General features: G+C 29.0%; 2 protein-coding genes across 2 annotated transcripts; one reads left to right on the top strand and one right to left on the bottom strand.

The window, feature by feature from the left end:
- On the top strand, positions 1 to 652 carry LOC123212310 (ethylene-responsive transcription factor ERF098-like). The gene has a single exon (XM_044631398.1). The coding sequence runs from the start codon at positions 1 to 3 to the stop codon at positions 472 to 474; it is 474 nt and encodes a 157-aa protein (XP_044487333.1). The 3' UTR covers positions 475 to 652.
- Positions 653 to 6,648: 5,996 nt separating this feature from the next.
- Positions 6,649 to 7,403, bottom strand: LOC123212311 (ethylene-responsive transcription factor ERF096-like). The gene has a single exon (XM_044631399.1). It carries the CDS (start codon positions 7,384 to 7,386, stop codon positions 6,940 to 6,942), a length of 447 nt encoding a protein of 148 aa, XP_044487334.1. The 5' UTR covers positions 7,387 to 7,403; the 3' UTR covers positions 6,649 to 6,939.
- Positions 7,404 to 17,327: the final 9,924 nt, after the last annotated feature.

Raw genomic sequence — 17,327 nt, forward strand, 5'->3', positions numbered from 1 at the left:
ATGGAGCACCTAGGAGACAAAGGCAAAGAAGAGAGAAGAAATAAAGAAGTTCGATATCGAGGAGTTCGAAGAAGGCCTTGGGGAAAGTTTGCTGCAGAGATTAGAGACCCTTCGAGGCAAGGTGCACGGTTGTGGCTGGGGACATTCGACACGGCCGAGGAGGCTGCTCGTGCTTATGATCGTGCAGCGTTTAATCTCAGAGGTCATCTTGCTATTCTCAACTTCCCTAATGATTATTATTCTCAAGTAATGGGTTTTGGTCCTCTTCGTCCTTTATCATCTGTTATATTTCCATCATCATCATCATCTTCTGCTTCTTCATCCTCTAGTTTTCGACCTAGTGAGGGTTTTGAGAGGGGAACTTCTTCAATTGGGCAACAAAAAACAGTTTTTGAGTTCGAGTATTTGGACGATAAGGTGTTGGAGGAGATGCTTGAGTCAGAAGAAGAAAAGAAGAAGCGAAATAGAGATTGAATTTTGTTGGCTTGGTACTGATACATTTGCTTAAATACTGGAGTTTCTTGTAATTCCTCAACACAAAGTACTTAACTAAACAATGTATAATGGGAGAGGTGAATTAAGAAATATAATGCTCTAAAGAGTAACCTAAGGTGAGTTTGTTGGCATTTTTATAATAAAAGCTTTCAATTTCATATAAAGTGCTCTAAAAATATGCTCTAAAGGTATACATATATCAGTTGAATAAAAGCATCAAAACGATGCGCCCATCGAGTAGCTAGGTTTCTATGTGTTTAATACAATCAAATTCTTGTATTCTGTGTTATCTAACTCCATGTTATATATACATCAAGATATATAAGAACATGAACGTACAACTAAATTTCCCATTAAAGATGACATTTGTAACTTTGAAGCAGAAAGTAAAACTCTTGATTAAACCATGTGATACAGAATGTGTGTGGTTGTTGCACAAAATGGAACAAAGTTGTGTAGTAATCTGAATGCATCAGCAGGGAATGCTGGCATGGCCTTTCTGAAGCGAAAATGGAAGACTGAGGTTTGAGAGAAGTAATCTACGAGGGCTTAAACTGCTTTCAAATTGCGTTTCAGCTCTTTTCGTAGGAAGAAAATCAAAGGGAATCATGGGAATTCAGGCATATCACAAAATTGATGATTAAATCAACCTTCCTGCTTAGAGGTAAAACCATGTTCTTATATCTAATAATTTAGTTTAATTAAGCTGATAACTGTCCAAAATGCTCATTTGGATAAATCCTTTGATAAGAATAAAGATTGGAATTTTCATTGATTTGGTTTGAATATATGTTTACCCTAATATAGAAATTGTAACTATTCCCACATATACTTTCAAGATTGCATGTCCAGTAACTCTTTATGAAAAAGGTGTAAAAGAAGAGGATTCTTGATTATAATGGCATCAAAGTATTATCTTTCAAATCTCCTCTCCTAGTATTCCGCTGCAAATTGCAAAAAGGAAGCACAACAAATGGGCATTAAGATGAGTATAATAGATCAATATTTTTAAAATTGGATCGGTAATTAAATAGATTATCTTATTAGTTTTTGGGTCAATCAGTTTAATTATTAAATTATTTTGTGTTTTCTAAATATTATCAAATTTTTTAAACATATATTTAAACAAAAAATATTTGATGTACTTTCTCCTATTAGAAATACTTGTATAGGTAATTCACTTGTTTTACCCCACCAAAACCAATTCAATTCAACTCTTCTCTCTTTAATTAATATTTGTTTACTTTAAAAAACAACTCTTCTCTCTCATTAATATTTGTTTACCTTCAAAGGCCATTTAGTTCTTAGTAAATAAAGATTATTTTGGTAACCTATATTTTATTATTTATATGATCTTGTTTGGTTTATTAATAATAAAAAATTATAATAATATTTTATTAACAATGGTGATGTAGTAGGTAATGTAAATGGTAATCTGATTATCACTTTTATCCTAGATATTAAAATATTACTAAGATATTTTGATTTTGATTATAATTATATTATTATTAATTAATTTTTTATAACAAAAATAACCTCATTTTTAATTAATATAATTAGGGTTGGATTCTAGCCAAATCTATTTGAGCTGAGCTCAAGCTCAGTTTGAACAAGCTCGAAATGAGCCGGCCCTATATAAGCTCGATCAAGCTCGAGCTACTTGCCAAATTTTTCAATTAAAAATTTTGATATAAAACGACATCATTTTGACTAATATGTATTAAAACGACGTCGTTTTGATAACGAAATAGTTAAAAACTCAAGCTCGGTTCAGCTCGAATCTAACCCTAAATGTAATAAGTAATATAAACAATATTTAAGAATGATTATACCCAAAGATATTTAAGTAAAATAATATATTGATATTATTTTATTATCTCAAATCAAACACAATAATTATTTATATCTATCAAATTTTATCAAATATAGTAATCATTTTATCAAATATAATAACTATTTATATCTAATAATTTTCTAAATAATATTAAAATAATATTTTAATTTTGATAATAAAATATTATCTAAATCAAATACCCTCTCAATGACAACTATCTAACTCTCAACCAATTAGCTAGCCTTGATATTTTAATGCTATCCACCACCAGCACTTTTCTTTTCGTTTCTTTATAAATGCATATACACAAGACAACTAAACTCATTTTTATATGTAATTGGACAGGTCCGTGGACAAGTTTGATTGAATCGGTCAAGCCAATCTATTTGATCTAGTGTTAATAACATGTAATAGATGCTTGTTACAATAAGTCGAAAGTCATAATTTTTTTAACAATATATATAGTAGAGACGTTAAATTTGTAACTTAGTCTATGTGTTAATTTAACAATATCTTTTTTTTAACAAGAAACTTTATCTAAATCGAACTATTCTTTCAAAGTAGAATTAAATTTGTAACTTAGTTTATGTGTTAATTTAAGAATATCTTTTTTTAAACAAGAAACTTTATCTAAATCGAATTATTCTTTCAAAACAAAACTAATTACATTGAAAAGGTTAAATCTTAGGTTTAATAATTAACCTTACAATCATTGAATTATGTTAATAAAAAATTTGATATTAAAATATTATCAGAAAAAATTTGAACTATATTACTTATATATAAAATCTCTTTTTTTTAATCCATTAAGCCATCATTTAAGGGTAATTTAATAATACCTTATTAGTTGTTAAAAAAAAAATTACATTGGTAGATCAATTGTCATATATGAAATGCGATATTTAATCTCTAACTTTTTGTACGTAGTAATATTATTTATCTTTATAGTACGCTTAATAGCCCGGCAATCACATCATCTGAAATAAGGTACATGATATTTAAATGCGATCGTACATCACATATCATTTTTATTATTATTATCAAACATGGACAACATGAGCTAAAATGTTTTAATCATATCATCTAAGCAACAATGTGTACTTAGTTTCTTTGATATCATCCATGTGTACTTAATTTCTTTGATAAATTCAATATAATTTGATAATAACTTTTGTGAAAACACATAATGGTTAACCATGCAAAAAAGGTTTAAATGAAATAAACGACGGCTTAATGAATATCACAATATGGAATTGTGTCAATAATACTTGTAATAATATAATAGCGGGATGTGTCGATATAAATAAATATATATATAAAATATGCCATTTTAGTTTTATATAACGAATGAGACTGTAAACTTATATACTTCTAATTTGATTTGAGGTACATACAGTACGATTTGATAGGGTTAAAATAAAAATTCAAGCCAAACTAAACAAGTGATTAGGCATAGTAATCAGATTATTTTGAGTTTCAAACCAAACCGATTTGAAAATTTATGATTTAATTGAGTTTGGATGTATAAAAAAACATAGATATGGTACATAAACTATAATATTTGAAAAATCAAAATATTATTAAATTTGAAAATAATATTTAATTATATAATAATATATTATCATTCATGCATAAATTTGTATATATAAGACTAAGTAATTCAACATTAATTGAAAATGATTTTTAACATAAGTAAAATTTATAAAAATATGATAAATAAAGTATATGGTTATAAATTAGATTTTATTTAGACAACAAAATGTTAGTAAGGAAGATGACGATAATAAATAATGAGAGGTTGTTATATCATTTAGTTATCTAAGTATTAATATAATATGTTATGCTTTAACATAATTTAATTAATCATCGAATTGATGGTCCAAACATAATTTTTACTTTGGTATTGTAAATATTTGATAGGTTATTCATGTTTAAAAAATAAGGAGAAATTTGATTTTAAATCATGAAAAGAAAAAAATTATTAAGTAACTTTTTTCTAAAATAGCATCTTATTATTATAATTAATTTTCTTTTATATTATTGGAACATTTAAAAAACCACCATGGTAAGCAATCTAACTATTTTAATGAGAGACGAATAAAAATTATGATGGGCTCGAATATCTATGATTGAAGATTTTGCAAAAGGAAAGTGTATTTCGAGCTGTAATATCAATAAATTCTTTGATAGATATATGAATTTCAAATATGCTTATACTTTTTATTAGAAATAAAAATGGAATATTTTATAAATAGTGGAAAAGAGTAAACTAAATAATTATTTTAACGGTTTGATTCAATTTAAAATTAATTACATCGGAAGCTAAATTATAATTTTTTTCTTTTAATTTTTTTATTCAAACCAAACTATCATTTTTTATAGTTCAATTTAATTTTGAATAATTTTTTTTACGCTCTCTAATCCTGGTTCAATTTATAAATGAAAATAGTATATAGTAAAATACTATAGCAAAGAATTCAACAGTATAGCAAAACATTTTTCATACTTGTATACATATACAAATATTAAAATTATTTTCTTGAAAAAACTCGTTTATTAATTAGGGTAGATGAAACAAACTTATCAGACAGTTTGTGGGAAAGTTTTCAAAAAAGAATAGTGACAATAAACAAATTTGACATTATTGAGAAAATGGGAAATTTTCCTTTCTATAAAATAAAAGATATACTGAATTTTTCTTTTCTTTCTTATTAATTATAAAAATTGCAAATCCATATTTTATTATTGAAATTATTTTGTTTGTTTTCTTAAGTAATAAAAAATTTCGATAATCTCTATTATTAGTGATAATATGATAGATAATATAAGAGATAATATGATTATCATGTTCACCTTATTTATTAAGAGATTAATAAAATAATCTTGATTTTATTATAATTCTACTCTTATTTATTAATTTTTTAGACAAAAATATTCTTATTTTCAATTAATATAACAAGTATCATAAAAAATATTTTAAAATAATTATATCAAATATATTTTAATAAAATAATATCTTAACATTCTTTGATTACATCACACTAAATTCAACAAAGTTTTAATAAACGTAATAATATATTTTTTTTTTATAATTATAGTAATTTTTTAAATAATCTGTCTTTGTGATAACCTACACGTGAATAAGAGATTGTATTACATTAATTTTACGATGGTATGCCTCCTTAGACATTGAAGGAAAACTTCAAAAAATAATTTGTCATATATACACACTTTGCTTATAAACATGTTTTTTAAGCCCTAATCTCTTTTTAGTTGGACTTTTCTGGTCACACGTCTAAACCTCATTTCTCCATACTTAAAACTACTTCAACCTTTACAATTCTTTGTAAGTTTACCCAATTGATCTCATTTAGCTCAGCCTAGCCATTTTTCTCAAATTATGCCCCCCAACAAATGGAATAATACATGTGTGATGACGAGGGAAATATGCCTTGAACTAAAAAATGAGTTAATACATATACAAATTAACGTGGCACAATTTTTCTATTGTTACATTAATTATTTATATAAATTAATATTTATTTAGGGTTTTTTTTATAAATTTAATTGTTAATTTCTATTAACTTGGTTATTTTTTTTTTCAGAGAGAAATCTTATTTGAATGAATTGTTTTATTAAAATCAAATTAATTATATTGAACCGATAAAATTTTGGATTTAATATCTGAACACAAAGTCATTAGGTTAGACAAGCACTTCTTCCCCTCAGATCTTCCTGTTTTACTCTATTTTTCTAATCTATTATTTCTGTCCTTAATTTTGTAAGCCTGACAACCGCCTGAAGCAGCTGCCACCACCTGCTTCCCTAAATCACACTACCTCTATCATCAGGCTAATAGCCGAAGCTGGTTTTCTTTCAGTATTTTAGCCGTTGGCTTAAGCTTCAAATGAATCAAATCAAATGAAAAATCAGTCAGATCAGACAGTAATGAAAGACAGGTAGGATGAATCATTGTCAAAAATGCCCATAACCATTCTTGAAATATTCCAAAACAGAGCCATCAATTTGCTATTCATCTAACCAGCTTTGCCGTGATTCTGAAGAATCTTGATTTGACAGTTTCATAGTATATACCTTAGAACCAGGAGGCAGAGCCAGAGCCAGAGTCAGTTGCCTCTAAAGTACCAGACAAAGACAATTGGTGGCTCAAAGCTTGTTAAAAGTTAAAATATTTACTTGAAACTGCATTGCCCAGAACCACAAGTAATGACAAGCTACTGGAAAAGTCTAGAGCTTCTTCTCAATGTCGTTTAGCCAGCCAATCATCAAGTTCAGTTGTTTAACTTATCCCCCCCAAAAAAAAAAAAGTTCAGTTATTTATAAATGTCTGATTCATTTGTCGGGCTACACAACTGGGGTTAGCCCTCCCCTGTCTCTTGAATATTATATATGTGTATTATAAAGCACTTTATTCAATCTCCATTTCTAGCTGTGGCGAGAGCTACGCAGCATTAATATGAAGTAAAAATAAGGTCTCCATGAGATAATGCGACCCACCCAGCTTTCACTGCAACTTTTATACACAATCAAAATTGGAAAAATGAACTTCAGCTAGCAAGGCCGCCATCTCCATGGCCCAGAGATGGTCATCATTTCTTGTTATTTTTCTCTCCCTGCTCTAGAAGTTCCTCCAGCAACTTATCATCAAAGTATTCAAACTCGAAAACCTGCTTTCCTTGCTCAGTTGTTCCTCTCTCCGGCACATTATGTTCCCGCATTGACGATGATGAAGAAGAACCTGTTGAAGACGAAGATGAAGTTGAAGATTGAGTAGAACTGGATCCAGCGGCTGTCATAGGGTACTCATGAGGAAAATTAAGAATGGCTAAATGACCCCTCATAGCATAAGCAGCTCTATCATAAGCTCGAGCCGCTTCCTCAGCCGTGTTAAAAGTTCCAAGCCATCTGCGCTGGCTGTGGCGGTTAGAGTCTCGTATCTCCGCCGCAAACTTCCCCCATGGCCTCCGCCTGACGCCTCTGTATTTCACCTCTCCACCACTCTCCTCAGCCTTTCCTCTAGACTCCTCCGGATCCATGTTAATTTGTCTCTCTGTTGCATGGCTCGTGTATTTGGAAATAGCAATTATATGTATGGAAAAGTCCAATACGTCGATCCAGGATTGGTCCACGTGGCAGAATTGTGGGCGACAAGTGTTCTCACGTGCTTATAAGAAGTTTCTATAATGACTGAAGTTTGTTCGAGTCCAATGTATCTGGCAAAGTCAAAATGGACGATGGCTTTCGAGTTTAGAAGTAGTCTTCTATTATGTCACTTTTACGACAAATTTTTTATTTAATTAAGGCAAAAGAGACAATACAAGAGCCAATAATTTATGAAGTTATTATCTCACTTGCTTCATTTACCCGCTGGAGGCTTTGTGAATAAAAAATTACATGTACGAATAAATTACGAAAGTTTATTTATATAAACTATAATAATAATTTATGATTGAGTGATGTAATTATTATTTTTTTTCACTTCAAAATTTTCCAATCAAATATTACTATATTTGATTATATAAATAAAATTTTATAATTTATTTGAATATTTAATATAAAAATAATCCTAAAAGGCAATCTTTCTTCTCTAGTTGGTGTTCTTTTGTTTAATTATTTCCTCTTAATGAAGTGTACAGGCAGCAATATAAACATAAGCATAAAGTTTTATTTTTATTTTTATAAGAAACCACAACCCATTACGTAACATATAATATAGAAAATGGTCAAATTCAAATTGAAGTCTATTGATTCCATGCTTAGGTTATTGGATTTGTCGGCTTCTTTTTGGCTTTGATAAAATAGATTTGATTCGGGTTTTACTGTAAGTAAGAACCAGAATATTTTGCCAATTTAAGGCCTATACATAGTGTAAGGGGGGGACGTAACTTGGGTTATAGGGAAATTAAGCATCTTAATATATAAATCAATAACCAAAAACTGAGAGCACAAGATGAATGTATTTGGTGATGCTCCACGCAGGTATCTGATTAGATTTCTCAATTTGGCAGTCTAACTTTCTTGCTGATAAAAAAAATGCTAAAAAAACCCTAATTTGCTAATGATCCAGGGGTCCCAAAATTTGATTTATGTGCTTGTTTCTTGACTTTAAGCAGTGAAATTTCAAATTCTATATGATTGAGGTCTATATATCTTAACTTCTGTTTCCAGTAGATGATTAGCTAGCTGAATATGATGAAAAACCAACCAACTTACTGGATGACTCATCAATAACCTTGCTTTATCAAAGCTGATGCTCGTATCTGTCAAAATACTCATAATACTACCGCGTAGAAATTATTTCAAACATTGAATCTAGGTTTAAATATTTAATTATTACGGACAATATTATAAAATGGAAACTTTGTCTAATTTATGTTGAAATTTATATAAAATATAATAAGAAATTAAAAAAAATAAAAGATGAGCGATAATAGTATAATAACCTCAAATCGATCAAATCATAATTCTAGCAATTAATCGAATCATAATTTCAACAATTAATTGACATTCGTACCTTGTATATATTTTGATATTTGTATGTAACTACTCTTTTGTGCATACCCTTCCATATGAAATGCAATATTTTCTATTGCCAACAAACGATTTTTTTTTCTGGCACGTTTAGACTTTTCAGAAGAGCGGAGTTGATATGGTGTCAACTCTGTCAATTATTTGCCCACGTAACAAATCGATTGACTTTAGTTAATCTTCTTTATCTCTTAAAACAAAGGATACATATATATATATATGATTAAGTCACATGCATGTGTAAATAATTAAAATCATGAATTAAAACAGTACATATAAATAGCGGCGCTAAATTCTGATTACATTAGATCTATTAATGGTATCTGTCTGTTGGTAGTTCAACAGACTCTTCTAGTTTAGAAAATGGAATGATCTCCATTTTTAATCTTATTAAAACGTTTATTTAATAAAAACCAGTTAGCATTAATGGAAAAAACCCATAATCGAGTTGTCTTTCTGCGTGTAAAAATGTGTAAGCATGCAACCTTTACTCTAAAATGTGATCCATAACATAGGCATAATGTTTTTCTGCAACAAATTTTATCATGATGATGTATAAATGCCATCGAGCTGGCAATTTGAATGAACATTTATATACACATGACAATTGACTTTTCATTCATCTACTCATGCTTGATTATATTAGGTCAACTTATGGTTGTTTCGATTTGGGAAGGTAACATAGCCGCAATTATAAAGTAAGGGAGAAATAATATTAAAAATATAAATTAAAAAAACAAAGTTGGAATAAAAGAATTTACATTTAAGATTACTTTATATGAACAAAATAAATTTCAAGAATTATCACATAGATTATAAAATACTAAACCAAAATCTTCTATGGTTATAAGAATATCTTGTGTCATATTTTCTTAATACTAGATTTTGACCAGCAATCTTCAAATCCTAATCACAGATTCGACGACATCATTTTCCCATTTTCCTTTATTTGATTGGCCTCAGGCGAGGAGGGAATGAAGGGAGTCACCAGACACCTCATGTCGGCAGCTACTCTACTGATGTCACCGTTTGGATTTATAGTAAATCATGAAAGAATTGTAAACCTACATGATGGTTGTGGCTGATAAAATGGGAGTGATCACACGACTCATACTAGTAGCAACCGAGGAGATGTTACTGCCTAAATTCATGTAGCAAAATCACAGTTGAATGGGAAAAGTCATAGACTACGACAACTAAAGGCTCGATCAACTTTGAAAATTATTGTGTAGACTGAATTTTAATCTTAAAACACCAAAATTAGGAATTTTTGTTCAGTAATTACGAGGTTTAATTTATCAAGAAAAAAAACACTAAAATCAAAATTAAATCAAACTCTAATTTCAATAAAAATTCTAATTACGTTTTCAAAATTTCATATTCTATAAGCTAATACACTTAAGCTCTCGTATGACATTTAAGATTAATTTACATGAAAATAAATCCTAGGATAATGCACAAATCATAGAATTTGAATTAAAATCTTTTAGGATTATGGAAATACATATTGTGTTATGCTTTTTGAATCAACGGAACTATTGAATTTTACTGGATGTAATTATTGATCTTTCTCTTTTGAAACTTTTTTAAATGATAATTTTTAATAAATAAAGTGATATCGTTTTTGTGTTAATTAAGATTATGAAAAGAGAGGATCTATAAAATATGTTGGGCTATTGTTATTGATCCTGTCACGTTCATTCTTAAATTATCATTGGATAATCATTTACTCACTTTATACATAATTATTATTAACCAACGTTTGGAATTTTTTTACTTTTACATCATGTAATTTTATCTTTATGCATATATAACCATTAATAGTAAAAAAAAAGTCAATTTAATTTCCGAAAAAGGATACCAAAGTATTATACAGAATCACTTGGGATGACTCACATAAACACTATACTTCCTAGGACAGTTGATTTTAGAGAATCGACAAACATTAAACGCCATTTCAATAACCAAAATTATCTGTGTATTTTAATTTATAGAATTTTTCGATCAGGGTAAAAACTTTTTTTTTTTTCAGATTATAAAATATTTCTTATGCTTTTTAATTATTAGAAGATCCAATTCGATATAAATAATTTTCTATAAAATCACTTCTTCCTTGCATTAGTTGATTTTCACGTCCAATGCCTACTTCCTTCCATTGATGAATTTGATTATCATTTTTACTTGAGCAGCAGAAATTTTAAAAAAGTCAACATTAGGATTCTAGCTACATTTAGTTTTCTTCTTTAGCTCCCACCTGAAGGAAGTGGGGGTTAAGTATTTTCCCTTTTCATAAATATGGGCGAGTTCTGCCTCTTTATATTATTCTTCTTCTTCATTCTTTCTTGACTTGCTCCAAAGACCTATAATGAAAGCAATTAAAAATTATAGTTCCATTTGTATATAGAGAAGCAATAAAGCCGATTTTATAAAGTGCACAAGTTACAAATAGAAAGAAGAGAATAGTTTTTAAATTTATTATTTGAAGTAGTGACGGAGACATGATATCATAAAAACGTTACTTAAGGTGTCAGCAGGCATGACTTAGGTCCGTCTGCTATTTTCTTCCATACAGGTAGACCTCAGGACCTCAATGCTTGACAAAAACACAGAAGCATGCAGTCATGGTAACAGGAATCGTCCTATTTACAAAAGACTGAATTTCTATTACCATTAATGAAAGTGAAACAAGCTCTCAAAATGTAGTTTAAGTGACAAAAAAATTAGGGTTCCAAGCATGAGAACAAAGATCTAAACCCTCTTTGACAATATTTCAAAATTAAATTTAAATTCGAAGTTTCACTTGATTAGTGTGATCAGTTTAGTTTTTAAAAAATGACTTAATTCAAATAAGGTTTTCTTTAAAAAAGAAAATAAAGTGAAACAAAATTTATAACGGCAAATGATTGATATCAGTTGGATAACAATTCAATCACCTTACCTGAAGTTTGTGATTCAGAAGCGGATGGTTCCCATCTTGTGGATCAGGATGAAGATTAGGATGGCAATTCCTTTAGATCTCGTGTCAATTTCAACCCCATAATACATTATTGGATTATCTTTTTTCCTTTTCTTTGTAAAGTCAGCAAGTTGCATAGGTGTGGAGGCAAACATTAAGATTGGATTTTGATTGAAATTAAAATATATTTCTTCTTCTTAATCTTCACTTGGCTCAGTCAGTTCCAAAAACATTTTCATCTTCATGGAAATTATTCTTCTGACTTGAATAGGTTTTTCTTACAACAATATAATAGCATAAGGGTTTGAGAAGGCTTTTTTCAGAATGGTCCAATTCATGAGTGGCTGTTCTTTGTTTGTTCTCTTTCTGTACAATCAGCCCAATGCTGACAAGGTAAGGCTAAATCGAGCCTCTTAAATATATATATATATTTTTTTTATTCAGGTTTTGAACTTGTTTATTCGAGTATAAAATTTTTTGTTTAAATTTAGTTTATTAACTTTTTTAGAATTTGTTTCAAATGTACTTTAGATCTATCCTTATTCCTTTCAAATTTCTTTCCAATGACGATTTTTCAGTTGAACGTAAGAATACTTACAAATCTTTTCAATTTTGAAATAATAATAAAAGAACTTAAATGGAATTAATCCAGGAGAAGAAAGTAAGTGGAAGGCAAATATAAGAACCCCATATTGATAATAGGATGAGTTAAGAGAAGAATTTCAAATGAAATTGCGTTAATGGAGATGGGTCATATCCTTTTGTGAGCTTTACATCTGATAGCTTTTTAAGTGTTGTAACATTAATTGCTAATAAGTTAAGTGTTTTTCCCAAGCTAATTTTGAACTTTTGAGCTAATACGCAATTTTAACACATCTCATTATAATTCAAATAGAGAATTTTTGTCCTTGATGAAAGACATCTTCAAAACACATTTAAATCACAAACCTCCTCAATAATCATAAAGTTAAATGTCCACTGTTTAACTTTGTAAAGAGTCAAATAATGAGAAAGAAATGACTTGCGGTATAATACTCAGAAGATATATTGCTTTAGAAAGTATCTTATGATGAATCTCCCTTGTGAACACATTCTATTTTAAACAAGACACTGTCCACCATTTCTTCAGTCTGTTGACCAGATTACTTCATGAAAATTCGCTCGTGCAGCATTCACATTCCTTACTTTTCTCTTCACGCGGGTAGGGATATCATTCAAAACTGTTGGAAATCTTTACTTTAGAGTTTTAGGATGATGTCTGTTTAGAAGGGGTCACTCAGTGCTTAGGTGTTCAAAACCATTCGGCTGGACAAGAGGATATTGCTCGATACCGGGTTACTTAGTCGTGCACGGCTGGGCTTTGCAACTGCACAGGTGGCACGAGAATGGCTCGGCAGGACGCAGCACATATTCCAGAAGGCGGCATGGGTGGTGCATGGATTTGGCACAGTTTGTCGTCCGGCTTAATTTTCTTTATGAGTCAGGCGTGCCACATGGAGTTCAAGCCGTTCCCGGTTTCCACTCCCAAATTTCACACCTAGTCAAAGATGATTATGTTAAGTAGAAACAGCATTATTATATACTTTACACGTTATGTGTGAATAAAAGAAAATAGATGTCAGGAAATTTCCCTCATTCTATATATATATATATATATATATATATATATATATATATATATATATATATATATATATATATATATATATATATATATATATATATATATATATATATATATATATATGTTTATTTATTTATTCTCCATAACTTTTTAATAAAGCAGTCCCTCCAAATCTTCAAGATCAAGCTAACCAATATTTATTTATATAATCAATTGTAAACTGAAGAACGATTTTTCCAAAATTGAATCTACTAAAAATTTTCAATTAAAAGTTATGTAAGCCAAACTTAAGGGCAGGTCGACCGATTGTCACATAATGGAATGGTTCCAAGCTATTTTCTAAATTTTCTGATGATTGATTGTCCAAAGTTTTTCTGTGTAATCTACCCTTGCCAATGTTTTGAGTTTTAAATGTTGTTAAGGATGAAATGTGGGGTGGGGTGGTGGGGGACCTTTCTCTGGCGCCAAATTATTGATACAATTTCGTATCACCAACTTATGCATTAAATTTCAAACCTTATTCAAAATAGGCTTGGATAAGAAACATCTAAATTGATTATGATGTGTTTACTATGATATGATGAGAATCAAATAAAGTGAAAAGATAAAGAAATGAAATAGGATGCATAATTTTTTACGTGATTCAATTCGATAATCTGAATACATACATCTACGATATAACTATTTACTGTTATGTATTATAAAGAAATTTCTTAAATAGTTTAGCAGTTATTCTTTTTTCTCTGTCTTTTTCTCTAATAATCTTTCATAATTATAAAACTATTAATAGAAAGTCATTATTCAAATTAGAATAATATAGGATCCTTAATCCTTTGGAAATTTCACTCATGTATTTCTATTTCAATTAAATTAATATAAGAAATATCTCAGTTAAGAATGTGAAAATATTTTCTTGTTGGTTATTATTAAGATAAGATAGGAGAATATATGTAAAGATTTGTCTTTTAGCAGAAGTTTGCTGCTTATCTCAGCCTGAAGAGTCTTTCCTTTCTTTTGATGAGGACCTGATAGAAATTATCTAATTATAAATTGGTATTTTGAACTTATTAAGGCATAGGCCTCAAGTAGAAGTACCGTATAACAGTTTTCTACTGGTTGGCTATAGATAAGTTGTAACAGATTCTATGAAAAAATAATTGTTGAAACAAAAGACTAAGCTTTGATATTTTTTTGCAGTGTAATTAAGGGAAAAGGACAATTTTCCATTCAAGTTTTAATCGAAATTCAAAATCATATCTATACAGTAGATGAGAAACCTAAATACCCATCTATAGACTAACTGTCATCCAAATTTTTAGTTAGAAATAAAGGTAAAATCGTTATTTTATCTATAAACCTTAAAATCTAAAAAATTTATATCATTTATTCTCTTAGTTTAGAAAACTCACATTTATCCCTCATGATTAAATTTTAAAAAATTTACTTTCTCTCTTTTCAAGTTTCATCTTTGATGACTTAGGAAATAAGCCGACAATCAGAAAAAAGAGAATGTCTTCTCTGACGAAAGACGATCATTCTTCATCTAGATCTAGATGACGAAATGTCATTCAGATTAACAAAAAGAGACGGCGTATGACACTTCATTGTCCTTATCTCCAATATCTTAAAATGCTCCATGTAAACTCCTGAACTCACATGTCTATGCAACCTTAGCAATGTGTGAGTAAAGATGACATCAAGACAAAAGGGGTCAAATATCTTAAAATTTTAATATGTAAACTCCTTCCAATAGATTTTTGTTTTCCTTTTTCGCCTTCTCTTTGATGCAAGGATGATGAAAAATCCTCATTTTCTTTTCGTAGAAAAAATTTCTCTCCCATTTCTCTTTTCCTTTCTTGTGAAGAAAATTTCTTACACTTTTTCTTCTCTATCTCCATTTAGAAAATTGATAAAATATTTATTATCTATTAAGACATATTTATAATAATTCAAAATTTTTAAAATAATTCAATATGTAAGAGACAGAACAAATCAAAGAGGAGACAAATCATAAATATTTCAAATTAAGAAAAAAACAAGTCAAAGATATATTTATCTATATCTCAAATTATAAATATTTTAGTCATCTCTGTTTCTATTTTTACAGGGAATCTTCACCTCATTTAGAGAGAGATAAACAAAAAACTTGATTTCATAAACCGAGTTATCATTCCCATGTGTGAGTGATTCTTTAAAAAAGTGATTAATTAACTAAACCTACATTTATGTATCTTCCCAATACATTTTCACGGTCAAATTTTAATAGAAATAAACACAGTCAACTGACCAATACCTAATTTTATTAATTCAAACAGGTACAAAGTCAGTTTCTTCTCTAAAATATTCTGATTTTCTTCCAAAGATATTCAACTACAACAGTTTCTGCTTCCTACCATGTGCCACCTCGAATTCCTTATTTAATTCCATTTTTCGTTTATTCATTTTCTATATTTCTGTAAACGTCAAATTCACTCTAATAACTTGATGATCATGTTAGACATGGTTTTTTGAATTAATTTTGAAAAGAATATAAAGAAAAAACCCATACGAAAGTCTGTTTATACTTTTACATGGCGAACCATAATTTCTAAAATGTAAGAAAGATTAAACATTTTTAATTTTTTTGGAAAATTAATAACATTTTGTTTGTATTATTTTCATGAAGCTGTATCCAATCCCAAGGTAACAAGTTTGATCAATCATCAAACACACTCAGATTTAATCTTATATTTAAATTTATAAAAGAAAAAAAAAATTGATAGAAAGCTGAGAGGTGATGTGAACGAAGAAGTTGAAAACAATGGCCGAAATGTAGAGGGAAATTTCTTCTTTCTTTCTTCAACAAAGGGCTCAACCTTTGACTTAGGGAACAGGGAGATTAGTGCTTTTTGAACAATGAAGATTCTGTATGTATTTTTGTGCTGGGGTCTAATTTAATTTATTTTAATGTGCTCTCTGTAAGTGTTGGACACGACTTCCTTTGCCATCAGATAGTGTCCCATCGCTTTGACAATATTATCTACCATCTTTATACATTTCTCTTTAATCCTTAAGGCCCCAGAACAGCCCACGGAATATGTTCATTTCAATTTAAGACTTACACGTATTCAACGTTCTAATCCATTTATTATAAGAGTTAGGACTGGATTTGAATAGAGCCAACCGTGAACTTGTTGAATTTATCTCAAAATTATTTGAGTTTGACTTGTTTGAAAAAAAGTCAAGTCTAAACTAAAAATTGAGTTTAGTTCAGTACTGTAGTCGAATAAAAAATGATTAAAATAATATTATTTTGATACTTATTAATGAAAACAATATTGTTTTAATCGATCTATATAAAAAATTTTTAAATTTGTAAACTTAGTCAGTTGAATATCTCTAAAGAGTTTGAGTTAAAAAATATTTAACTCCCATATTTGAATTTACGTAAACCAAGTTTTCTCTTAAGCTCAAATAAATTTAATTTAAATCAAAATCTAATAGGAATTAAAACATGGGTTGACTTGAAGAAAATGTGCAAGTTTTTATATAATTAATATATGTGAATACAAACTCAAATAGACGGTGGGATGCATGTGTCATGGAGACTTTTTGCTTTCTGATTGATGACCAGTGGGAAGGAACGAGTGCATGGAAAGTCAAGCTTTATTATTATTATTTTTTTAATTTGAATCCCATTACAAAATTAAGCTTCAAAACTATGCAAGCTGTCTACTCATTGGCTAACGTGTTTATAATACATCAATTATATAAGCAATGAGAATGATATGATGGGAATATACAAATGTTATGTAAATCATATTGCTTGTTTTTAGAGATTTTTTTTTTTTTAACTAGAAATCTTATCTAATTCGGATTGTTATATTTAG

Source organism: Mangifera indica, chromosome 3 (genome assembly GCF_011075055.1).
Source record: "Mangifera indica cultivar Alphonso chromosome 3, CATAS_Mindica_2.1, whole genome shotgun sequence".
In the NCBI taxonomy this organism is placed as follows: domain Eukaryota; kingdom Viridiplantae; phylum Streptophyta; class Magnoliopsida; order Sapindales; family Anacardiaceae; genus Mangifera; species Mangifera indica.

Coding starts and splice junctions, on each gene's coding strand:
- LOC123212310 (XM_044631398.1), top strand. CDS start 1: ATGGAGCACCTAGGAGACAAAGGCAAAGAAGAGAGAAGAAATAAAGAA.
- LOC123212311 (XM_044631399.1), bottom strand. CDS start 7,386: ATGGATCCGGAGGAGTCTAGAGGAAAGGCTGAGGAGAGTGGTGGAGAG.